The sequence below is a fragment of the Stegostoma tigrinum genome, chromosome 2 (assembly GCF_030684315.1).
Source record: "Stegostoma tigrinum isolate sSteTig4 chromosome 2, sSteTig4.hap1, whole genome shotgun sequence".
In the NCBI taxonomy this organism is placed as follows: Eukaryota; Metazoa; Chordata; class Chondrichthyes; order Orectolobiformes; family Stegostomatidae; genus Stegostoma; species Stegostoma tigrinum.
This window is the reverse complement of record NC_081355.1, coordinates 6509667-6535649: the sequence shown is the minus strand read 5'-3', so window position 1 is coordinate 6535649 and position 25983 is coordinate 6509667. Positions and strand designations below refer to the sequence as shown.

Here is a 25983-nt window from a genome sequence, read left to right as displayed (position 1 = left end):
ATTTTTAAACATGATAGATTGATGGATAGAAGTTAGCCTTCCAAAGCAGCGACTGCCACCATCTCAAAGGACAAGAGCAGATGGGAACACCCATAAATTCTCCAAGGCACACAGCATCCTGACTTGGATCTATGATGCTGTTATTTCGCTGTCGTGGGATCAAAGTCCAGGAACTCCCTTTGTAACAGTATTGACAGAGTATCTATCCAACAAAAATTGCCGCAGTTCAAGGTGGCTCACCGCTACATTCTCAAGGATGATTTACCTACAGAAATTCTCACTGGTCATCCTCACGTTTATTTTTATGGCCCAGCCAGTAGCACCCACATTCCATGAGAGAATAACAATAATGTATCTTGAACATAACTTTTTTAAAGAAAAACTTTTCAGACCACCAGTCTATACAGGCAAACTATTTTGAATCAGTTATTGAATCCACATGAGGTAAATAAATCAGCTCCTCTGTTTCAAGATCCATTGACTTCTAATCTGCCAAATCAACGCAGGATTTAGTATCTTTTCAAATAAAATGTGACTAAGAGACAGGCATATTTTAGATTCCACAAAACAAAGGTCCAACCGAAAGTAAACTACTGCTCTGCTGTTTGGTGTTTAACAAACAGGATGAATTTATGCATGTACATAATGAACATTTAAAATACATAATATTTGTTGCAGCTTACATGCAGCTTTACTGCTCTAACATTTCTACCTCTACTGTTCCAATACTTATTCATTCGTTACCAGACAAAGAATAGAGACTGATTCAGAACTTCTTCTAAATAACACTTACAATCATGAGGAATTACAGGCAGCTTAGCTCAAAATTGAAGAAGTGGAACCACAAAAGTAATAAATTACCAGATTATTCCCAAAGCCATATGCAAATTGACGTAGGGTAAGTAAGTTAAGGAAATCAACACATGGCTCAAAGCTTGGTGTGGTAAAAATGGGTTCTAATTTATGGGGCACTGGCACCAGTACGAGGGAAGGAGAGGTCTCTCCAACAGTTAAAAGCAACATGGAAGTCAAATTTACATCAGGGTTTGCTTCTTACAGCATGTCGCAGAGTCTAACTGGGAACTAGCTACTTTAGATCTTGTAATATGTAATGATATAGGATTAATTAGAGATCTCAAACTTCAGGGAATAGCTAGTGATCACAATATGGTAGAATTTCAAATTCGAATTTGAGGGACAGAAACCTGAGTCTTAATCTAGTGTCCTCAACTTAAATAAGGGTGATCAAACACTAAAGCATACAAAGCAGTGAAAATTAATGCCATGCCAGATGTTTAGTTCCTAAAAGAAGTTCCTACCAGTGGGTGACTCAAAAGCTAATAAAGGCTGAGAAAATAAACGTGAGGATGACCAGTGAGAATTTCTATGGGTAAATAAAAAGAGAGTAACAAAAGAAGTGTAGAATCCTTGGACGATACAAATGGGGAATTAATAACAAGAAACAAGGAAATGATAGACAATTTTAAAGCAATATTCTGAATCTGTCTTCATGGTGGAGGATAGTATAAACATCCCAAAGATGACAGAGATAAGCAAGGGGCTAAGGAAAGGTCTTGTGTCAGTCTCTATCATGGAGAATAAAGTATTTAACAAACTAATGAGATGAAAGCCATACAGGTCACTAGGGCCTGCTGGCCTGTATTAAAAGGAAGTAGCTGCAAAGATAGTGGTGTTGAAGAAGGGAGTAGAGTGTAATGCATCCAAATTTGCTGACTGTTCAATGATAGTATATTGTGATAAGGACATAAGAAATCTACAAAGGAATACAGATAGGTAAATGGGCGAAAGTTGGCAGGTTGAGTTTAATGTAGCAAAGTGTAAGGGTGTGCACTTTGAAAGGAAGAATCATAAGGCAGCTTTATTTAAATGGAGAGGATAAAAAAGTGCTGCACAGAGGGTTTGGCGTTATGGTTAATTTTTTGTTTCATGCACAAGTAGATACAAGTAATTAAGCTGATTAATGGAATATTGCTAGGGAATTGGAGTTTTTAAAAAAAAGGAAGCCTTTTTTAAAACTGTGTTAGATTTTGGTGGGGATGTACTGTGTACAGTTTCGGTCCCTATCTTTCAAAAAGGATTTTATTTGATTCTCTAGGCTAATATCTGGAACAGAGGGGCTGACTTATCAAGAATGGTTAAACAGACCTTTATTCATTAAATTTCAGAAAAATGATCTTATTGAAACTCAAGATTTTGGGGACACCTGACAGAATAGATATTGATAAGGTATTTCCAATAACAGGTAATCTAAAACTAAGGGGCACACTCATTTAAAATAGAGATGCAAATGAATTTCTTCTCCCATAGACTAATAAATATCTCGAATTCCTTATTTCAAACAATTGAAGTGGTTAGGTCACTAAAAATATGTACAGAGGAGCTAGGTAGATTTTGAAATAGCTGGAATTTGAGGGATGTGGGGAGTTAGCACATAACAGGAATCAAGGCAGATCAGCCATGATCTTACTGAACGGTGAGGCAGGCATGAGGAACTAAATGGTCTTTTCCTGTACCTATTTCTTATGTTCTTATGTTAACCACTGGTATGATTGAAACTTTTGGTTCTTGCCAGGCAACGCACCTCTCAGTTCAATTTCATTTCCCTCTGCAGGTTCTCTCAGAGTGCACAGGCTCAATGTTCTATTCAATCTTGAGTTTAAATGTCACAAGCTTTTTGAAATGAATTAGATATAGCAAGTAATTAGGAAATCAAACAAAATGTTGGCCTTTATTACAAACTGATACATATATTAGTAAGGAAGTCCTACTATAACTGACCAGGACATTGGTAAAACCACAGCTAGAGCACAGTACACAGTTCTGGTCTCCTTATTTAAAGGAAAGATATACACGTATTGGAAGCAATGCAGGGAAGGTTCTCACAGCTGATTTCTGGGACGAAAGATCTGTCTTATGAGGAAATGTTGACTAGCTTGTGTCCTTAAAGAACTGAAAGGTGGTCATCTTCTTGAAATACGTTTGATTCTATGGGGTCTTGACAGGATAAAAATAAAGGCGAAATTTCCTAATGCAGAGGATCATCAGTCTTTGAAATTCTTTTAATACAGACAGGATCAGAGCTTGGTTATCAAATACATGCATGATCAACAAAGAAGTTGAGGATTATGGGGCAAAGGCAGGAATGCAGTATTAAGACCATGCTTGTAATTGATGGTAGAATAGGTTTGAATGGTGATGGGACAAATGGCCCAATCCTGCTCTTTTATCTAATAATCTTATCACACTTAACGTTATTTAAAATTCACATCTATGCTTGGTTATTTCTAACTTTAGATTTCTCAAATAAATTTTCCCAAACTAACTACACAAACTACAACTCAACTGGAAATCCACAAGCTGTATTTATTCCATACCAAGTCCCATTCATCAACTAGGATACTTAAATACCTTAAAGATAATTTATGAAGTGAAATCTATTGTTGAGCTTGCCACGTGTGATTCAAGTCAGAAATTCACCATGTGAGGCAATGTAGGCACAGACCCTTTTCTATGCTTTTAGGCCCTTGAGTAAGGCATCAGTTGAAACTAACACTTGACAACAAGTGAATTACACAAATATATCATTGCTTTCAATTTCCGTAGTAAATACAGGTCATTAGCATAGAAACCTTAACTAATTTTGTGTTATTTTAGTTTTCCTATTCTCAAGCTAGTTATTCTTTCACACCATTTCCTCAGCATGTTGTATGTATTCATTTAAATAAAATGACAAAAATGACTAAAACACAGTCATTTAAACTAATTGTCAGAAGACGCCTAGCACCAAGGATCGTTTAAAGGACTGGACTCAAAATTTTAAAAAAGTTTTGTTCCCATAGTTCAGGTTTTAGATCACAGATATTCAATGTCTGAACTCCAGGTCCCTGATGCTAGTCATCTCACTAAACCCTACAAGAGAATTACAGCAATCAAAAGTACATACTGTGGAAATAAAAATCAGCATGTGACATTGATATTTTCCAGTATTTCCTGTTCATATTTCAGATTCCCACAATCTGCAGTGTTCTACTCCTATCTTAGTAAAATTGTAGATCCAAGGAATATTCACACAGATAGATTTGCGTTCCATGAATTCTGAGCACATATTGAAACAATGGAACAAATATCACAAGTTTCCTCACTTGTATTTCTAGAAAAGCTTATTTTGAATTAGAACGATTTACTGTATACCAATCCATCAAGGTAAAGATAACTTTTCTAAAACTAGTCTTAATAATTACTTTGCGATGATAAATTAAATGATTCATCAGATTTTTATGCAAATTTTGAATGGTGCTAAGATGATTCAAACCTACAAATTCTGGTAAGCAGTCAATTCGGTAAGAAAAAGAAAAGAATAAATTGGAGAATGGCAAATCATGAAGAAATCTGTGAAGTGCATAGACAGGTGTACAATTGTCAGTGTGATGAAAGCATCAAAATAAACACAATGAGGTCTAACTTAAAGTTCTCACCTAGCACACTTAGACTTTCAGTCTGAAAAACTTTCTGTAGTGGAGGAAAGTAAATAACCAGCAACTGTCCCATGATGGACCCGAGTACAGCATAGCAAAACATTCGGTTACTGCATAACCCAATCTCAAAGACAGATTTTGTCTAGGGAGGGAAGAAAAGGAGCAGAAAGTGAGAAATTAAGACAAACATTTTTGGCACTAACAGTCACTTTTTAATTAATCATATACATATTTAGCTCTTAATACTCTTAAATGCATTTAACTATTATCTTCAGTGTAACGTATCACAACATCACAAAAAGACAGCTCTCAGTTAGAAAACATTGGTACGGAACATGTTTGGCACAAAGTCACAAGCTTCTTTCAATAACTTTTCTAATGGAAGATAATTGTGCTAGCTTCACAAAGTTACCACCTTTTGCTATATTTCACAAAGGTAAATTTAACATTTCATGAAAGATTCAGAGCCACACTAATGTAAATAAAGTTGAGAACAGTTATGCTGTGTGAAAGTAAATAAATTGCTTGCAATATTTAACTGCCAGAACCACTTTAATTTGGTTAAAATTTGAAACTTTATCATACCTGTGACCTGGAACTCCATGCATTGAACATGTCAAAGAAAACAAAGCAGGTAAAGGTCATTGTTGTATCACGTGGTGTTATTACATTATCCTGTAACTGGGAAACACATAACACACATAAAATTCAGTACCAGCAAACCATTTTTAATGTTTAGTTTAAAATGACATCTTTAAACAAAACAAATCATCAAATGGATTGAACCAACTCTTACATGCAAGTTTTTTTTTGTTAAAACTGGCATCTTTGTAAAAGATGCAATTATGATTATCACTTTAAAAGTACAAAAACATATAATCACCCAGCAAGTTTAAAATAGTTTGCACAGATAGCTCCCCATGTATTGAACAAAACAGTGATTGTTTCCCACCTGAACAAAAGGGTAGACTTCATCGTTGCATTTGGCTACAGGTACTTACCTCCCTCCAGAAGACAAATAATGTCCCAGAAACAATAATCAGCGATGAAACCAGAATTTTGACAATCAGGTTTCTCGTCAGGATGCTGTCTTTAACATTTCTTGGAGGTTGTCTGATGACATCTTTATCAACAGGTTCTACTCCCAGGCTGCACAAAGCGAGAACAAAGTAAAAGGGCTGAACAGTGACAGATTAATTTGGATAAATGTAAGGTACTGCATTTTGGTATAACAAACAAGGGCAGAACTTATACAATTTTAAACTTGTTAACTATGACAGTCTTGACTTCAGTCTGTAAACTTAGGGTGCTTGACAGAATAGATGGAGAGAGACTTTTTCCTCTTCTGGGAGAGTCTGGAACGAGGGGGCAGAATCTTCGACTAAGGGGCTGTGCATTTAAAGCAGAGATGAGCAGGAATTTTTCCCTCAAAGGGTAGTGAATCTGTGGATTCATGACTGTAGATGGTTGTCGAGGCTGGGTCATTTAACATATTCAAAGTTGAGACAGACAGGCTTATAAAGAGTGAAGGAAAATGCAGAAAAGTGGAGTTAACAATTATCAGATCTGCCATGATCTCATTGATTGATGGAGCACACTCAATGGCCCCAATGCTCTACTTTGGTTACTAAATTGTACAATCTAAATGAGGAAATTTATTACAAGAAGAGAGATCCTAAAGGTGGTGAGGAAAAGGGATATGTAGAATCCAACTCTAATTAGTGGAATCCAAAGTTCGTTTATTTTGGCACAATGAATGAGGTGGTTACGACCAAGGCAGTGGGAGTGTACTGTTACTCTAATCCCAATGCACCACAGATCACATCGTAATATAAAAATACTGCTCCCAGTTACCAAAAAAGCGCATTAAATAGCTATATCAGGTTAAAAAAAAGTCAAGCAGGTTTATTTAATAAGTACAATTACTCGTTGCTTATGAAACCAAAACTTATTCAAGCAGTACATAATAACTGGCGAACAGGCAGAGTTGGTAGAACAGAAGCATAAATCTTCAGGGTTCTGTTATTGTGAACACCATAACAACAATGCGCTTGTGCTCAAACACAGGTTGGTACAGGAATGGAAGCTGTCTGGAATAAACTTGTTGCTGCCAATACAGTGCAATATGGACTCAAACACCTAAGCATTGCTCACTGAATCAACAGACATTTCACTTCCTGCTGCATGATCATTAAAAAACAAGTCTAAGAAGTATTAAATATGAAATATCTTCGTGACAGGGGTAAGATCTCCACAAGATAAAGGGATATGAACAAAATGGAGATGTTGTTGAAGCAATGAGGAGGACACAGATTCTACAGACAATAAGGGAACGGACTTGCATAAGCACCGTTGTGGCAAATCTATGGTGTCAGAAGAGATTATCATTGGTCCATTTCATAAATGTCACATCTTACAATCACCAGGAAAAAAGTCATGGGAGATCTGCTACTTCCTGGGATGTGAGTTTGCTCGCTGAGCTGGAAGGTTAGTTTTCAGACGTTTCGTCACGATTCTAGGTAACATCAGTGAGCCTCCGACAAAGCGCTGGTGTTATGTCCCACTTATGTCACAATGCAGGAAATGACATCACCAACCCAAGGAAGCCTAACCAGATAAATAGAAAGCGGGACATAACACCAGCGCTTCGTCGGAGGCTCACTGATGATGTTACCTAGAATGGTGACGAAACGTCTGAAAACTAACCTTCCAGCTCAGCGAGCAAACTCACATCCAGAACCTCAACCTGAGCTACAAATCTTCTCAAAACTCGCTATCTGCTACTTACATTCAGATCAGTTAACAGAGTGACATTTCATCAATATTTAAACATTTTCTTTTACCTCTGTGCCGGCGGTCCATCCATTATTATGTTGATCCATAAAATCTGCATAGCATTTAGTGGATTAGGAAAGTTCATCAATGTGGCAAGAGAAATCAATGTTAGAGCAGCTATACTCCTAGAAAAATAATCAAATTGGTAAAAACAAGTATTTGTCGCAATTTTATACAAACAGCAAAGACATCTTAACGTAAGTTTGAGAACTTTTCGTTGCTAAGTATTCCAAATACTACGTAATTATATTTAAATACATTAAAAATAAGTTTGTCATTGACTAATTTACATGTAATCATAAGTTACACTTACGTGCTGAGTTGGAACCGAACAAAATTTTTGATATTATTGTAAATCCCTTTGCCCTCCTCAATTGCAGACCTGGAACAGAGTGTTTGACATTAAACAACATGGCTAATAAAGTTAGATGTGTTAGTGAACTGCAAGTGTTTTGGTTTACAAAGAACACATTTCAAAAGAACCCAGCAGATTTTCAGCCTGCAATTCAGCATAGCATCACTCTGAGCTGTGCAGTCATTCTGATGTGTTGTATAACGCAAGAACACGAGGAGGCCATTTATCCCCTGGATAATAAACTGTGAGGCTGGATGAACACAGCAGGCCCAGCAGCATCTCAGGAGCACAAAAGCTGACGTTTCGGGCCTAGACCCTTCATCAGAGAGGGGGATGGGGTGAGGGTTCTGGAATAAATAGGGAGCGAGGGGGAGGCGGACCGAAGAGGGAGAGAAAAGAAGATAGGTGGAGAGGTAGGGAGGGGATAGGTCAGTCCAGGGAAGACGGACAGGTCAAGGAGGTGGGGTGAGGTTAGTAGGTAGGAGATGGAGGTGCGGCTTGGGGTGGGAGGAAGGGATGGGTGAGAGGAAGAACAGGTTAGGGAGGCAGAGACAGGTTGGACTGGTTTTGGGATGCAGTGGGTGGAGGGGAAGGGCTGGGCTGGTTGTGTGGTGCAGTGGGGGGAGGGGACGAACTGGGCTGGTTTTGGGATGCGTTGTGGGAAGGGGAGATTTTGAAGCTGGTGAAGTCCACATTGATACCATTGGGTTGCAGGGTTCCCAAGCGGAATATGAGTTGCTGTTCCTGCAACCTTCGGGTGGCATTGTGGCACTGCAGGAGGCCCATGATAGACATGCTATCTAAAGAATGGGAGGGGGAGTGGAAATGGTTTGCGACTGGGAGGTCGCATTTATCCCTGGAGCTTGTTTCACTGATCAATGAGGTAATGGCAGATCTCCAACCTAACTCCAGAAATTGTATCAGTGATAATGGGAACTGCAGATGCTGGAGAATCCAAGATAATAAAATGTGAGGCTGGATGAACACAGCAGGCCCAGGAGCACAAAAGCTGACGTTTCGGGCCTAGACCCTTCATCAGAGAGGGGGATGGGGTGAAGGTTCTGGAATAAATAGGGAGACAGGGAAGGCGGACCGAAGATGGAGAGAAAAGAAGATAGGTGGAGAGGAGAGTATAGGTGGGGAGGTAGGGAGGGGATAGGTCAGTCCAGTGAAGACGGACAGATCAAGGAGGTGGGATTAGCTTAGTAGGTAGGAGATGGAGGTGCAGCTTGGGGTGGGAGGAAGGGATGGGTGAGAGGAAGAACAGATTAGGGAGGCAGAGACAGGTTGGACTGGTTTTGGGATACAGTGGGTGGAGGGGAAGAGCTGGGCTGGTTGTGTGGTGCAGTGGGGGGAGGGGACGAACTGGGCTGGTTTTTGGATGCGGTGGGGGAAGGGGAGATTTTGAAGCTGGTGAAGTCCACATGGGAACCCTGCAACCCAATGGTGTCAAAGCGGAATGTGAGTTGCTGTTCCTGCAACCTTCGGGTGGCATCATTGTGGCACTGCAGGAGGCCCATGATGGACATGTCATCTAAAGAATGGGAGGAGGAGTGGAAATGGTTTGCGACTGGGAGGTGCAGTTGTTTATTGCGAACCGAGTGGAGGTGTTCTGCAAAGCGGTCCCCAAGCCCCCGCTCGGTTTCCCCAATGTAGAGGAAGCCACACCGGGTACAATGGATGCAGTATACCACTTTGACAGATGTGCAGGTGAACCTCTGCTTAATATGGCAAGTCATCTTGGGGCCTGGGGTAGGGGTGAGGAAGGAGGTGTGGGGGCAAGTGTAGCATTTCCTGCGGTTGCAGGGGAAGGTGCCGGGTGTGGTGGGGTTGGAGGGCAGTGTGGTTGTAGGTTTGTAGTAACTTGTAACTTTGTAGGTTACGTGGAACAGTCCCTCTTCTGCACCTACACAGGCCCCAAACCCCACCTCTTCCTCCGTTACATTGATGACTGTATCGGCGCTGCCTCTTGCTCCCCAGAGGAGCTTGAACAGTTCATCCACTTCACCAACACCTTCCACCCCAACCTTCAGTTCACTTGGGCCATCTCCAGCACATCCCTCACCTTCCTGGACCTCTCAATCTCCATCTCAGGCAACCAGCTTGTGACTGACGTCCATTTCAAGCCCACCGACTCCCACAGCTACCTGGAATACACCTCCTCCCACCCACCCTCCAGCAAAAATTCCATCCCCTATTCCCAATTCCTCCGCCTCATCTGCTCCCACAATGAGGCATACCACTCCCGCACATCCCAGATCTCCAAGTTCTTCAAGGACCGCAACTTTCCCCCCACAGTGGTCAAGAACGCCCTTGACCGCGTCTCCCGCATTTCCCGCAACACATCCCTCACACCCTGCCCCCGCCACAACCGCCCAAAGAGGATCCCCCTCGTTCTCACACACCACCCCACCAACCTCCGGATACAACGCATCATCCTCCGACACTTCCGCCATCTACAATCCGACCCCACCACCCCAGACATTTTTCCATCCCCACCCTTGTCTGCTTTCCAGAGAGACTACTCTCTCCGTGACTCCCTTGTTCACTCCACACTGCCCTCCAACCCCACCACACCCGGCACTTTCCCCTGCAACCGCAGGAAATGCTACACTTGTCCCCACACCTCCTTCCTCACCACTATCCCAGGCCCCAAGATGACTTTCCATATTAAGCAGAGGTTCACCTGCACATCTGCCAATGTGGTATACTGCATCCATCGTACCCGGTGTGGCTTCCTCTACATTGGGGAAACCAAGCGGAGGCTTGGGGACTGCTTTGCAGAACACCTCCGCTCGGTTCGCAATAAACAACTACACCTCCCAGTCGCAAATCATTTCCACTCCCCCTCCCATTCTTTAGATGACACGTCCATCATGGGCCTCCTGCAGTGCCACAATGTTGCCACCCGAAGGTTGCAGGAACAGCAACTCATATTCCGCTTGGCAACCCTGCAGCCCAACGGTATCAATGTGGACTTCACCAGTTTCAAAATCTCCCCTTCCCCCACCGCATCCCAAAACCAGCCCAGTTCGTCCCCTCCCCCCACTGCACCACACAACCAGCCCAGCTCTTCCCCTCCACCCACTGCATCCCAAAACCAGTCCAACCTGTCTCTGCCTCCCTAACCTGTTCTTCCTCTCACCCATCCCTTCCTCCCACCCCAACCCGCACCTCCATCTCCTACCTCCTAACCTCATCCCACCTCCTTGACCTATCCGTCTTCCCTGGACTGACCTATCCCCTCCCTACCTCCCCTCCCTACTCTCCTCTCCACCTATCTTCTTTTCTCTCCATCTTCGGTCCGCCTCCCCCTCTCTCCCTATTTATTCCAGAACCCTCACCCCATCCCCCTCTCTGAAGAAGGGTCTAGGCCCAAAACGTCAGTTTTTGTGCTCCTGAGATGCTGCTGGGCCTGCTGTGTTCATCCAGCCTCACATTTTATCTCTAACTCCAGAAACCTGCTTTTACACAGAATTCCTTAACTTATTTGGTTGACAAACAACCTCAATCTCAGATAACAAGGTGTAAAGCAGGACGAACACAGCAGGCCAGGCAGCAGAGGAGCAGGAAAGCTGACGTTTCGGATCCGGACCCTTCTTCAGAAATGGGAGAGGGGAAGGGGTCTTTGAAATAAACAGTGATGGGGGGGTGCGGAGGCAATGAAGGAAGGTGAATAAAGGGGCAGATAGGTAGAGAGAAGACAACAGGTCAAGGAGGCAAGGATGGAGCCAGTATAGGCGAGTGTAGGTACGGATGTGGGTTAGGGGTTGGTCAGTTGAGCGAAGATGGACAGGTCTAGGAGGCAGGGACAAGGCAAGTGAGTACAAAGCGGGGATGGGGGTTGGTCAGTGAGGTGGGAGGAGTGGATAGGTAGGAGTAAAGATGGACAAGTCACGCAGGCAAGGACAAGCTGGTCTCGGCATGAGGTCAGGGGTGGGGAGATTTTGAAGCTCGTGAAGTCCACATTGTGACCACTGGACTGCAGGGTTGCCAAGCAAAATATGATTTGCTATTCCTGCAGCCTTCGGGTGGCATCGTTGTGGCACTGGAGGAGGCCAAGGAGTGGGAGGGGGAGTTGAAGTGGTTCGCGAATGGGAGGTGCAGTCGTTTGACATTTTAGGTGCTCCACAAAGCAGTCTCCAAGCCTCCAGTTGGTTTCTCCAGTGTACAGGAGGCCACATCGGGAATAGTGGATAGAATATATCACATTAGCAGATGTGCAGGTGAACATCTGTTTACTGTGGAAGGTTTTCTTGGGGCCTGGGATGGGGGTGAGGGGGTGGTGTATGAACAGGTGTAGTACTTCCTGTGGTTGCAGGGAAAAGTGCCGGGTGTGGTGGGGCTAGTGGGTAGTGTGGAGCGGACGAGGGAGTCACAGACAGCAGTCCCTCTGGAAGGCAGATAAGGGTGGGGAGCGAACAATGTCTTTGGTAACGATAGCAGATGGTGGAAGCGGCAGAGAATAATGCGTTGAATCCGGAGGTTGGTGGGGTGGTACGTGAAGACGAGGGGGTTTCTGCCTGTGTGGGGGTGTGAGGGATGAGTTGCGGGAAATGAGAGAGATGCGGCCGAGAGTGTTTTCGACCACTGTGGAGGGGAAATTGCGGTCCTTGGGATGTCCAGGAGTGGAATGCCTAATCTCGGGAGCAGATGCGGCAAAGGTGAAGGAATTGGAATAGGAGATGGCAATCTTGCAGGAAGGCAGGTGAGAGGTGGTGTATTCTAGGTAGCTATGGGAGTCGATAGGCTTGAAATAGATATCAGTTTCCAGGTGGGTGCGAGAGATAGAAACAGAGGCGCCCAGGAAGGAGAGGCAGGCATCGGAGATGCTCCAGGTGAATTTAAGGTTGGAGTGGAAGGTGTTAGTAAAGTGGATGAACTGTTCGAGCTCCTCGTGGGAGCATGAGGCGGTGCCGATACAGTCATTGATGTCGCGGAGGAACAGGTGGGGCATGGGGCCAGTGTAGCTTTGGAAGAGGGATTGTTTCGTGTAGCCTATAAACAGGCAGGCATAGCTTGGGCCCATGCAGGTAGCCATGGCCACCTGCTTTGGTTGTAGTAAGTGGGAGGAGTTGTTCAGGGTGAGGATGGGGTCAATTAGGTGGATAAAGGTGTTGGTGGAGGGGGACTGGTCGGGCTTACAGGACAGGAGGAAGCGGAGGATCTTTAGGCCATCTGAATGGGGAGTGCAAGTATATACGGACTGGACGTCCATGGTGAAGATGAGGTGTTGAGGACCAGGGAATCGGAAGTTTTGGAGGTGGAGGGTGTGGGTGATGTCACAGATGTAGGTAGGAGATTCCTGGACCGGAGGGGGGGGGGGGTCGGTGGAGAAAATGGAGTCGAGATAAGTGGAGACAAGTTTGGTGGGACAGGAGCAGGCAGAAACAATGGGTCGACCAGGGCAGTCACGTTTGTGGATTTTGAGAAGGAGATAAAAAGGGGCGGTGCGGGGTTGGGGAATGATGAGGTTGGAGGCTATGGGTGGAAAGTCACCAGAGGTGATGACGTTATGGGTGGTCTGGAAGATGGTGTTTTGGTGGTCAGGCATGGGTCGTGATCAAGGCGGGGGTCAGCAGGAGGTGTCAGAGAGTTGGCACCTGGCCTCAGCCTTATCTGCCTACCGATGGGACCACTCTTGCCGTGACTGCCTCATCCACTCCACGCTCCCCATTAGCCCCACCACCCGTGGCACTTTTCCCTGCAACGGCAAGAAGTGCTACACCTCCCCTTCACTCCCATCCCAGGCCCCAAGAAACCTTCCACATTAAACAGATGTTCACCTGCACATTTGCTAATGTGGTATATTATGTCTGCTGTTCCCGATGTGGACTCCTCTGCATCGGGGAAACCAAGTGGAGACTTGGAGACCGCGTTGTAGAACACCTACGCTCAGATCGTGACAAACGACTGCCCCTCCCATTGTGAACCACTTCAACTCCACCTCCCACTCCTTGGATGACATGTCCATTCTTGGCCTCCTCCAGTGCTGCAATGATGCCGCCCAAAGGCTGCAGGAACAGAACCTCATATTTCGCTTGGGAACCCTGCAGTCCAGTGGTCACAATATGGACTTCACAACCTTCAAAATCTCATCCTCTGACCTCATCCCAAGACCAGCCCAGCTCGTCCCCGCCTCCTCGACCTATCCGTCTTTTCCCCCACCTGTCTGCTCTTCCCACGTCACTGACCACCCCCCACCCCCACTTACTACCTACTAGCCTCATCCCCACCTCCTTGACCTGACCGTCTTCCCTTAACTGACCAAGCCCCACCTAACTCCTGACCTACACTCACCTTTACTGGCTCCATCCCCGCCTCCTTGACCTGTCCATCTTCTCTCCACCTATCTGCTCCTTCATCCACCTTCCATCATCATTTCCCCCTCTCTCTATTTATTTCAAAGTCCCCTTCCCCTCCCCCATTTCTGAAGAAGGGTCCAGACCTGAAATGTCAGCTTTCCTACTCCGCTGATGCTGCTTGGCCTGCTGTGTTCATCCAGCTCTACATCTTGTTATCCAAGACTCCAGCATTGGCAGTTCCTGCCATCTCTCAATCTCAGATTTCAGTTTAATAACCAACTTGGCATCAACTGCTGCTTGTGGGACTCTGTTCCAACCTTCTATCACTCCTGTGTCAAACTATTCCCTAGTTTCATGCCTGGAAGATCTGGCTCTATGTTTTAAATTATCCTCCATTTGCAGAATAAAACCCTCAAAACATAGCTGCAAGTTTTAAACGTTTTCCTTTCAAAATAACTAGGTGAAAACGTCGGTCAGAAATAAGGTTTCCAAATCTTTGCTTGAAGTTTTCACAAATCATCCCCTTTTGCATATTACTACAGGCATATGATATGAGAGTATAATTTGTCTCAATTTTACATAAGCATATGACATCATATACATTATATTCTTCTCTTTAGAAGAGCTTAGGGAGTTGCACAAACAAAATGGAACAAAAGTACATTTAAACAGATTTCCTTTATTTCAGGACAGGGAATCTGTGAACAAATGCTAATAAAAATGCACAGACAGACATGTAAAAGTCCATTAACTTTCGTATTCTATCCTATGGAAGTAAAGAATATGGAAAAATCAAATCCTATTGAGGATCCTTCGTATTTTTGGATGTAATTATTGGTGATTCCTCATGGTAGAATCTTAAGCTAAGGTACAAACGAAAAGATTTCATGTTAACCAAGCTAGAACTTTGATTTGGTTGGTGAAGCCCAAATGTCAAGAAATTACGGACACTTGCCTAAAATTGAAACACATAACAAGAGTTTGCCTTTGTTTTGCAATGAATTAGTTGCCATACATTCAACACTCTATTGCATAATGATTGGTAGGAACAACTGAAGACTTACATTATTGTCTTAAAGTCATCATCTACAAGGATCATGTCCGCTGCCTCCTTGCAGACATCGGTCCCTGTCTGTCCCATTGCCACCCCAATATCGGCTGCCTTCAATGCTACTGCATCATTTACTCCATCTCCTGTCATAGCTACCACAGCACCATTGTTCTGTAGAGACTGAACATTGAAAATAGGATATCAAGGTTAAATATATTTGTTCTGAGTAATATAGTATATCAGTTCTGAGGAAGTGTCACCAGACACAAAACGTTAACTGTTTTCTCTTCCACAGATGCTTCCAGACCTGCTGAACTTTTCCAGCAACTTTGTTTTTGTTCCTTAAATATAATTGGATGTACATATACAAAGAAACTACATAATGTGATTTAGGGCCAGGACTACATCATCGATCCCTTGGGCCTGCTCATCATTTGATAAGTACATTGGATTATGACTTTAATTTTCCTATCTACTTACACCCTTTGACGCCCATCTGTTAAGAATCAACCTCGGCATTAAAAATATTCAATGACTCGTACCATTAGACCTGCCCCCTTTCTTTGAGTAATGATCAACCTTTCTGATAAAGGTTTTCAGTGACCATGACATCAATTAAAAACTGAGTGAGGAATTATGATTTAAAATGAACATGGATTTTTGATGCCCATAAGAGCACTGGATTTCAATTTTCTTCATAACGAAATTCAAAAATGGCTGTGGTACATTATTGAAATATTAATTCTAATTAGATAAAATGCAATCATTAGGCAATTCACTTTGAATTCAGCTACTAAGCCAGGCGAGAAGTGGGTAAATTAGATCATTATGCACCCAGAAGAAATTCGGAAAAAAAATGAAAGAAAATTCATGATCAAGCGACCTCGAACTTATAGATAAATTCCTGCGGGACAGGAAGAAGCAGAGGGCCTTTCGGCCATCTGCACGGGGAATGCAAGTATATAGGGACTGGCATCCCGCATCCAGGTATCAAAATAATGAATTCAAAAATCCAGTTCCATTCAGTCACAATCGCCCTCTAATTTCACAGCATTCAAGTGTACCCGTGAAATATTCAGATTAGGAAGAACAAAGTGCTTGAGGTAAATAATGGCATGTAAAGTGACTTAAAAGAAAGTCGAGTACAAACTCCTTTTATTAAAAGAAAACTATTCCAAAATACATGCCTTTGTAATATTTGTATATATACACACTATTAGAAAATGTAAACCAGTTAAAATTGGCAGTGTTAAGTTGTAGTCCAGGAATGACTATAGAATTTTGATTTTAAGACACACAACCTGGTTAAAAAGCTTGAGGGGCACAACTCCACATCACACATGAGGCAAGGTATGAAGGCAGGCCTCCCTGAACTAAGTTGAGCATTGAAAAATATAAACTATGAACTAAATTATGACAGACTTTCTGAGCTGTCTTTATAAGTCAGTAACAATTATACAGGCAAGTCTTGATAGCCTCAAGAAAGTAGAAAATGACAGAGCAGGTCTTCAAAGCTAAATTTTCCTAACCTGCTAATAGTTACCTTTATAATCTTCAGCTTGTGCCTTGGACTAGATCTGTAAAACACTGCTATCTGTGAAAACACAAATGAAGTAAGTCGCTTAAAACAAAAAATCTGATTTCAACGCACTGTAGGTCTCTCATTATCACTTCTAAATAAGCAAACACGACAGTCACTTCAAAAAGAAAATCACTAGAGGAACTGCATCTTTCCTCCAACCAAATATAAAATTTAAGCTATAACCTTTTCCACGACAATACATGGCTACAGAGAGGGTAAGACTATTCAAGCCACTGAAGGTCTTCTAGTAACTAATGCAGTTTTGGAAATCTGTTTTAAGCATGAAGCAATTAACAAGTTTATGTAACCGAAATGATTTCTTTTAAATTGTCCCGCACTTACACATGTTGATATTGTGCATTCCATGTTATAAAAAAATAGAATTAACTGACCATTCTCAAGTTATTCTCAAAATGTGGTGAGGATTCGTCTTCTTCAATAACAATCATTTCACAATTGAGTGACTCAGATAATCTGCTTCAGAGGACACTGGGAGTCAACCATACGGTATAGGTCAGATCAGGTAAACTAGCAGGTTCCATGCCCTTAAAGGCATTAGCAATCAAGTTGGACTTTACAACAACTCTGGAAATTACATGACCATTTTATACAATGTCAACCAATGAATTACCAAATATGGTGAATTAAATTTTAATTTATCACAGTGAAATTTTAATGCATCGTCTTAATTTTTATATTCATGGCTCGACATTGCTTTGCATTTGTCAAAGCTGCATTTATCTCTGCGAATGTACTCAATTTGTATTACACTCACTGGCTAACATAAATATAAAAACTATGCTAGGAGCAATCCAAACTGCAATTTTAATATTTACAAAAGGGCACTTTGATTTGGTTGGTGAAGCCCAAATGTCAAGAAATTACGGACACTTGCCTAAAATTGAAATGTTCCTGAGGCAGCTGACTTCAACCTCAATCATATTTTGCCATGTTGCATCAACGTGGAGCAACCATTGCAATAACAACAGAAATAAAACAGTAAAGAGCCTACAGTAGTCAAAATATGCATCAAATAAATGGATTATTTTGTTACTCTATTTTAAAGTTCTTGGGCTAAACTGCACTGGCAACGGTTGTTTAATGCAACTCATGCGAATATTAATAAATGTAAGTTAGACTGGTTATTTTCTTCACATAACAATGTTCAGAATAATAATTGAATTCTCTTAATTTCCGTAAACAGTTTGAAGCTAATGTAATTATTTACCTAAATAATGCAAAACCCACTACTGCAAATACTGTTAAAGCCAACGAAACAAAGCCAAATGTAGGTAGCCAATGGAAATGGTTTCGCACAAGCTCAGAATGCTCTGACATTAAAGTCATTCCAGCTCTGAACTACTTGCTAAACATTTAATAGTCCTGTAGAGTCTAGACCAAGTTCCATTACACAACACTAATTTCTATAAGAAAGTGAATTGTTTCTTCTTCGCCAAATGTCATGCTCAACATTAATGTCTGCATAAAGTAAGGTTTTAACCTTACATTAAATATAGCATACCTTCTGGACTATTTGTGAAAGTTGTTGAATATCCAGTGAATCGATTTCTTCTCCCGAAAGAGTCTGTGAACCCTTAGAATACAAGCCCAAACGGGTAGCTGTACATAAAGAACAAGAACAAAGAACAAAGAAAATTACAGCACAGGAACAGACCCTTCGGCCCTCCAAGCCTACGCCGATCGAGATCCTCTGTCTAAACCTGTCATCTATTTTCTAAGGGTCTGTATCCCTTTGCTCCCTGCCCATCCATGTAGCTGGCCAGATACATCTTAAAAGACACTATCGTGTCTGCGTCTACCACCTCCGCTGGCAGTGCGTTCCAGGCACCCACCACCCTCTGTGTAAAGAACTTTCCACGCATATCTCCCTTAAACTTTCCTCCTCTCACTTTGAACTCATGACCCCTAGTAATTGAGTCCCCCACTCTGGGGAAAAAGCCTCTTGCTATCCACCCTGTCTATACCCCTCATCATTTTATAGACCTCAATCAGGTCCCCCCTCAATCTCTGTCTTTCTAATGAAAATAATCCTAATCTACTCAACTTTTCTTCATAGCTAGTGCCCTCCTTACCAGGCAACAACCTGGTGAACCTCCTCTGCATCGTCTCCAAAGCATCCACATCCTTTTGGTAATGTGGCGACCAGAACTGTACGCTGTACGCTCAATGTGGCTGAACCAAAGTCTTATACAACTGTAGCTTAACCTGCCAACTCTTGTACTCAATACCCCGTCCGATGAAGGAAAGCATGCCGTATGCCTTCAAGACCACTCTATTGACCTGCGTTGCCACCTTCAGGGAACAATGGACCTGAACACCCAGATCTCTCTGTACATCAATTTTCCCCAGCACTTTTCCACTTACTGTATAGTTTGCTCGTGAATTAGATCTTCCAAAATGCACCACCTTGCACTTGCCCGGATTGAATTCCATGTGCCATTTATCTGCCCAACTCTCCAATCTATTTATATTCTGCTGTGATCTCTGACAGTCCCCTTCACAATCTGCTACTCCACCAATGTTCGTGCCATCTGAAAACCTGCTGATCAGACCACCTACACCTTCCTCCAAGTCATTTACATATGCCACAAACAACAGTGGTCCCAGCGCAGATCCCTGTGGAACACCACTGGTCACAGGTCTCCAACTTGAGAAACCCCCTTCCACTACTACTCTCTGTCTCCTGTTGCCAAGCCAGTTTTTTTTTTATCCATCTAGCTAGCACACCCTGGACCCCATGCGACTTCACTTTCTCCATCAGCCTGCCATGGGGAACCTTATCAAACGCTTTACTGAAGCCCATGTATATGACATGTACAGCCTTTCCCTCATCTATCAACTTTGTCATGTCTTCAAAGAATTCTATTAAGTTGGTAAGACATGACCGTCCCTGCACAAAACCATGTTGTCTATCACTGATAAGCCCATTTTTTCCCAAATGGCAATAGGTCCTATCCCTCAGGATCTTCTCCAGCAGCTTCCCTACCACTGACGTCAGGCTCACCGGTCAATATAAGTAAATACTTCTTAGTACAAAAGTGAGGCTACATTAAGTATCCAGTATTATCTAGTTTGAGGATTGTAAAAAGAAACATGCATATATCCAATAACAAATTATTCTGACCATCTTGAACTTCATCTAAAGAGCAATAAAGAATAAACCTATTGTCCAACTGATCATTTAGCAAATTGAACCAAAATGTCATCCTCATCTGCTCTACAGGAAAATTTTAAAGGGAGAATCTACTTGGGTGTTTAGATTAGCCATGGAAATAGGCTCAATAAAATCAAGGCTGAGATAACGCCCTTGACCGTGTCTCCTGCATTTCCCGCAACACATCCCTCACACCCCACCCCCGCCACGACCGCCCAAAGAGGATCCCCCTCGTTCTCACACACCACTCCACCAACCTCCGGATACAACGCATCATCCTCCGACACTTCCGCCATCTACAATCCGACCCCACCACTCAAGACATTTTTCCATCCCCACCCTTGTCTGCTTTCCGGAGAGACCACTCTCTCCGTGACTCCCTTGTTCGCTCCACACTGCCCTCCAACCCCACCACACCCAGCACCTTCCCCTGCAACCGCAGGAAATGCTACACTTGTCCCCACACCTCCTCCCTCACCCCTATCCCAGGCCAAGGTGACTTTCCATATTAAGCAGAGGTTCACCTGCACATCTGCCAATGTGGTATACTGCATCCATTGTACCCGGTGTGGCTTCCTCTACACTGGGGAAACCAAGTGGAGGCTTGGGGACCGCTTTGCAGAACACCTCCGCTCGGTTCGCAATAAACAACTACACTTCCCAGTCGCAAATCATTTCCACTCCCCCTCCCATTCTTTAGATGACATGTCTATCGTGGGCCTCCTGCAGTGCCACAATGATGCCACCCGAAGGTTGCAGGAACAGCAACTCATATTCCGCTTGGGAACCCTGCAGCCCAATGGTATCAATGTGGACTTCACCAGCTTCAAAATCTCCCCTTCCCCCACCGCATCCCAAAACCAGCCCAGCTCTTCCCCTCCACCCACTGCATCCCAAAACCAGTCCAACCTGTCTCTGCCTCCCTAACCTGTTCTTCCTCTCACCCATCCCTTCCTCCCACCCCAAGCCGCACCTCCATCTCCTACCTACTAACCTCATCCCACCTCCTTGACCTGTCAGTCTTCCCTGGACTGACCTATTCCCTCCCTACCTCCCCACCTATACTCTCCTCTCCACCTATCTTCTTTACTCTCCATCTTCGGTCCGCCTCCCCCTGTCTCCCTATTTATTCCAGAACCCTCATCCCATCCCCCCCTCTGAAGAAGGGTCTAGGCCCAAAACGTCAGCTTTTGTGCTCCTGAGATGCTGCTGGGCCTGCTGTGTTCATCCAACCTCACATTTTATTATCTCAGATTCTCCAGCATCTGCAGTTTCCATTATCACCAAGGCTGAGATGGATGAATTTATAATCTGGAAGGAAATCAACAGTTCTGAGGAAAACAGTAAGAATGTAGAGTTGAGGATTAACAGGCCAGACATAATTTGAGTGGTGAAGCAAACTCTGAGCTGAATGGTTTACCTCTGCTCTTATGGTCTTAATAAATGGTCCGTCTTTTATGAGTATCAGTTTAATTTCAATGTTCAACAATCTTCCCACATTCATGTAACTTAAAGTACAAATGGATGCTTAGGACTTATTAACAATTGACTTCTGGTATGCATTCTTGTTTCCTTAAATTCCTTTTCAGCTTCATGTTATGCTCCTCCACACCACAGTCCCTGAATGTACCCAGTGCTTCACCGACATGGAAGTTGTCTCATGTTTTCCAGTCTATTATTTGACCTTATTCCTTCAGTCACTATTCCTTTTGGAATTACTTTCCAAAATATCTTTGTCCAGATCATCTCTTTCCCTATTTTCAAAATGCTTGTAAGTGTGTTTTATTTTTATTACTTCTCCAATTTTCTCTTTCTTTGTTGTCTGTTTGCCTATCCCTGCCTTAAACACTAAGAGATTTTCTTTAAAATGAAAGTTGTTTGCTCAGGAACTTTGGAAGCAGTCCAGAGTAGGTTTACCAGACAAAAAACTGGAATGGGCAGGCTGACTTATGAGGAAAGGGTGGACTGCATCCGTTGGAGTTTAGAAGAGTAACAGGCAACTTGATTGAAAGGTTTAAGATCCTAAGATGTCTTGAAGGGTGCATGTGGAAGGGATGCTTTCTCTTATGTGAGATTCTAAGTTACAGGCAGTGTTTAAAAGTGAAGGGTTACTCATTTAAAAAAAGAAAAGAGAATAAGAGAATATTCTCCATCACACATACACACACACACACACACACACACACACACACACACATATGGGGGTCATGAAACACTCTTCCTGAGAAGGCAATTGAAGCAGATAGGTTCTTAAGGGGCGAAAGGTTATCATTGGTAGGTAGGCAAGTGGAATAATCAATTCATCCCCAAATTTACTGAATGACTGAGCAAGCGCTAAGGGCTGCCGACCTACACCCGCTGCTAATTCACATGGTAACACCTACAAAAGGAAATGTAGATATAATAAAGCTAACCATGAATGTATTAAAACAGAAAATGTCATCATTGTTATTGTTCTGAAAGATGCCCCTATCTCCTAGCTGTCAGTTTTAATATTAGCATTGAATCAGTTTATTACCTATAGCAACTGCTGTCTCTTGTGAATCGCCAGTGACCATTTTGATTATAACTCCTGTGTTGATCAGTGTAGCAACAGCTTCTTTAACACCTGACTTCGGTGGATCGATCATTCCCACAAGCCCCAGGAATGTGAGTTGTCCAAGTTCTGGTCCAGATGCTAAAGCGAGAACTAGTTGAAAAAATGCCAAACGTGATTTCCTCACTACTGTATTTCATGTTTTACATACAGTATCATAACCAATATACACATCCACGGAATAAAATTGTCTCTAATAAACATTAGCAAAGTTGCACCAACTTAATATCTACTAAGTGACATGTTACAGATTACAGTTTTTCTCATAACACTCTCCCTACTTCTGGTAATAACAGGATCAGTGCTTTTGTCAGAAAAGCAATTTTTGTTCACTTTCCTGGCTGATGGTGTAGTCACAGCTTCAGGTTTCCTCTACCTGTAAGAGAATGTAACTGACATAAAGCAGAGATAGTAGGAACTGCAGATGCTGGAGAATCTGCGATAACAAGGTGTAGAGCTGGATGAACACAGCAGGCCAAGCAGCATCAAAGGAGCAGGAAAGCTGATGTTTCGGGCCTAGACAATTGGCTTTGCAGGAGGATGGCCTTAATGTTGGTGTTTTGATTGCTTCCAAGACTCCCTTAGCAGACAGATTCATGATTTCCAAAGGGATGAAAAATTATCAAGGATGTCTAAGAATTTAGAGTTGAGATTAAAATCAGGGCCGCCGTGGAATTGAACGGGGAGGGAGGTTCAGGAGGCTATATGACTTCTCATATGCTCATATAACTTCAATGTTTTTGTGATGCCAACAGAACTAGAGGATGCTGCAGGGGAATGTTGGTTACATAGAAACAGGAGTAGGCATTTCAGCCATCAAGCCTATCCCACCATTTAAATAGATATTGCTGATCTTCTATCACAATGCCACTTTCCCACACTATCTTCAAATCAAAGCACACTTACTAGAAAACAACTGGAATATGCAGGTTGACTTATGAGGAAAGGTTGAATTGCATCTGCTGGAGTTTAGAAGAGAAGGAGGCAACTTGACTGAAACATCCAGTACCATTAGTTTCTAGCATTCTACTGATCTCTCTCTTAAACATGCTCAAGGGTTGAACATGCACAGATCTCTGGCATAGGGAATTTCAAAGATTCACTAAGTGAAGAAATTCCTCCTCATCTCAATCTTAAATGGCCAATTCTCTATCCTAAGACAATGTCAACCTGACTTTACATGCACCATGCAGGGGAAACAATCTTTCTAGATCATTCTGTCACACTCTATTACATTCTTATAACGTTCAATCAGATTGTCTTTTATTCTTTGAAGTTCCGGGGAATGTGGACTAGGTTTCCTCAATCTCCTCACAAGACAACCTGGTCACCTTAGCAATTAATTCGGTGAACCTCTGCTGAATTCTCTCCATGGCAAGTACAGCATTTTTGTTAATGAGACCAAAGTGGTGTTTGCACGTTCTCCCCCGGTTTTCTACGGGTGCTCCGATTTTCTCCCACAGTCCAAAGAAGTGCAGGGTAGGTGGATTGGCCAAGTTAAATTGCCCATAGTCCCCATGGATGTTTGGGCTAAGTGCGTTAGACATGGGAAATGCAGGATTAAGGGAATGGATCTGGGTGGGATGCTCTTCGGAGGGGTAGTGTGGACCTGTTGGGCCAAATGGTCTGTTTCCACACTGTAGGGGTTCTATGATTCTATGAAAGCGATACACAATACCACCGATGCAGTCTCACCAATGCTTGACACAACTGTAGCATAACTTTTCTAATTCTGTACTAAAATTCTGTTTAAATGAATATCAACAGAACAGCTTGCCTTCCGAATTTCTTGCTGCACCTTCTAGTTTTTACACTCTCATGGATGAGAAGAAATAGATCTGTTGGGCACAATTTAAGAAAGTCTAAATAAAAATACAGAAGAACTGCAGGTGCCGTAAACCAGGAACAAAAACAAAGTTGCTGGAAAAGCTCAGGAGATCTGGTAGCATCTGTGAAGGAAAAAACAGAGTTAACATTTCAGGTCCAGTGACCTTTCTTTAGAACTGATGGTGGCTGTGAAAACGTCAGTTTATCTGCAGAAAAAAGGGGGACGGGGATGGGGTGGGGAGTAAACGATAATCTAGAGCGTGAAGAGTGAGAACAGCAGATGGACAGAAAGAGAGTTGATAACAATCAGGCTGGGAGGGTGAATAGTTGTTAAAGGGGACTATTAGTGACTAATAACAGATGGTGTGTAGTGGCAGGCTGTGTGGTAACAAGGCCTGCCGTGTCAGGTAGAGAGCTAGGACATGGGAGAGTTTAGGCCCTAAAATTATTGAACTTGATATTGAGTCCCCAGGCGGAAAATGAGGTGTTGCTCTTCCAGCTTGCGTTGAGCTTTGCTTGAACACTGCAGCAAACCAGAGACATACATGTTGGTCAGGGAACAGAGGTGTGTGTTAAAGTAGCAAGCAACATGTAGTTCAGGGTCTTTTTTGAGATGCACATTGATGTTCTGCAAAGCGGTCACCTAGTCTACGCTTTGTTTCCCCAATGCAGAGGAGACCACACTGTGAACAGCAAATGCAGTAGACTAGATTCTGGGAAGCGCAGGTAAACATTGCTTCACCTGGAAGGTATATTTGTGTCCTCGGATACTGGGCAGGGAAGATGTAAACGAGCAGGTGTTGCACCTTCGCCAGTTACAGCGGAAGGTACTATTGGGCTGTGTGCGCGTGTGGGAGCAGTGGGTGTTAGAGGAAAAGGAATTGTGGACCAGGGTGTCTTCTTCCTGGAGCTAAGACCTGAACCATCTCCACCCACCACCACCCTAAACTTCAATTTCGCCTCCAACTTCCACCCTGCCCTCACTTTCTGGTCTATCTCTGACTCCTTCCTTCCCTCCCTCAATATGTCTATTTCCATTTCTGGGGTTATACTGGCCACTAATATCCATTACGAACCCACTGACTCCCACAACTACCTGGGCTATACATCCTCACACCCTGCTTCCTGTAAAGACCCTATCCCATTCTCTCAGTTTCTCCATCTCCGACGTGCATGTTTTGACGAGGCTAACACTGTTACTGACATGATGAAGGACTTTTATCTCCAGAGGTGTTCTCTCCCCACCAGTTCCCAAGTCTTTATGATCGCATCATAGTGGATGAAGCTTAATTCATTCCTTAGCACTAACTCTTTCAGAACCACTTTTAAAAAGAACTGACAAGGACAGCATTTGAATAGACAAGTCTGGAGGTGAAAGATGTAGAGGATGGTTTCAGCAGTAGATTGTCTGAGGCAATGACAGAAGTGGATGACTTTATGGCAGCGGAACCAGGTGGTATTTGTGACAGACAAAGCACAGAGCTGGAAGCTCATTTCAGGATCTGAAATTGAAAGCAGTGTCACACAGACTTTGACAGCTACCAGGGAGAGGGTTAAATCAACAGCAAAAGGCCTGGAAGTCAGTAGTGAATCAAAAAATGATCTTCCTAATACTTACCTGGAAGAACCTGGGGCTCATTCAATATGAAAGAAGCAGCAGATGTGTTAAGGATATAATGAAAAATAGCCATGTTGCTGGTTTGTCGAGAAAGCTTGACAGCACAGTTTTGGATGTGATTGCTAATGTACAGAGGCGGGGAT

The 25983-nt window shown here is 43.1% G+C and overlaps 1 protein-coding gene across 2 annotated transcripts in view; it reads right to left on the bottom strand.

Moving 5' to 3' along the window:
• The window catches only part of atp2c1 (ATPase secretory pathway Ca2+ transporting 1), a 109303-nt gene that overhangs the window by 1647 nt on the left and 81673 nt on the right, over positions 1-25983 (bottom strand). For both annotated transcript variants that reach the window (XM_048560236.2, XM_048560245.2), the window contains 9 exons: positions 22318-22488; positions 18147-18244; positions 16586-16636; positions 15056-15222; positions 7645-7713; positions 7340-7456; positions 5498-5645; positions 5082-5177; positions 4497-4638 (listed from right to left, as the gene is read on the bottom strand). In XM_048560236.2, coding sequence (XP_048416193.1) covers positions 4497-4638; positions 5082-5177; positions 5498-5645; positions 7340-7456; positions 7645-7713; positions 15056-15222; positions 16586-16636; positions 18147-18244; positions 22318-22488 — 1059 coding nt within the window. The remainder of the gene's footprint in view (positions 1-4496; positions 4639-5081; positions 5178-5497; positions 5646-7339; positions 7457-7644; positions 7714-15055; positions 15223-16585; positions 16637-18146; positions 18245-22317; positions 22489-25983) is intronic.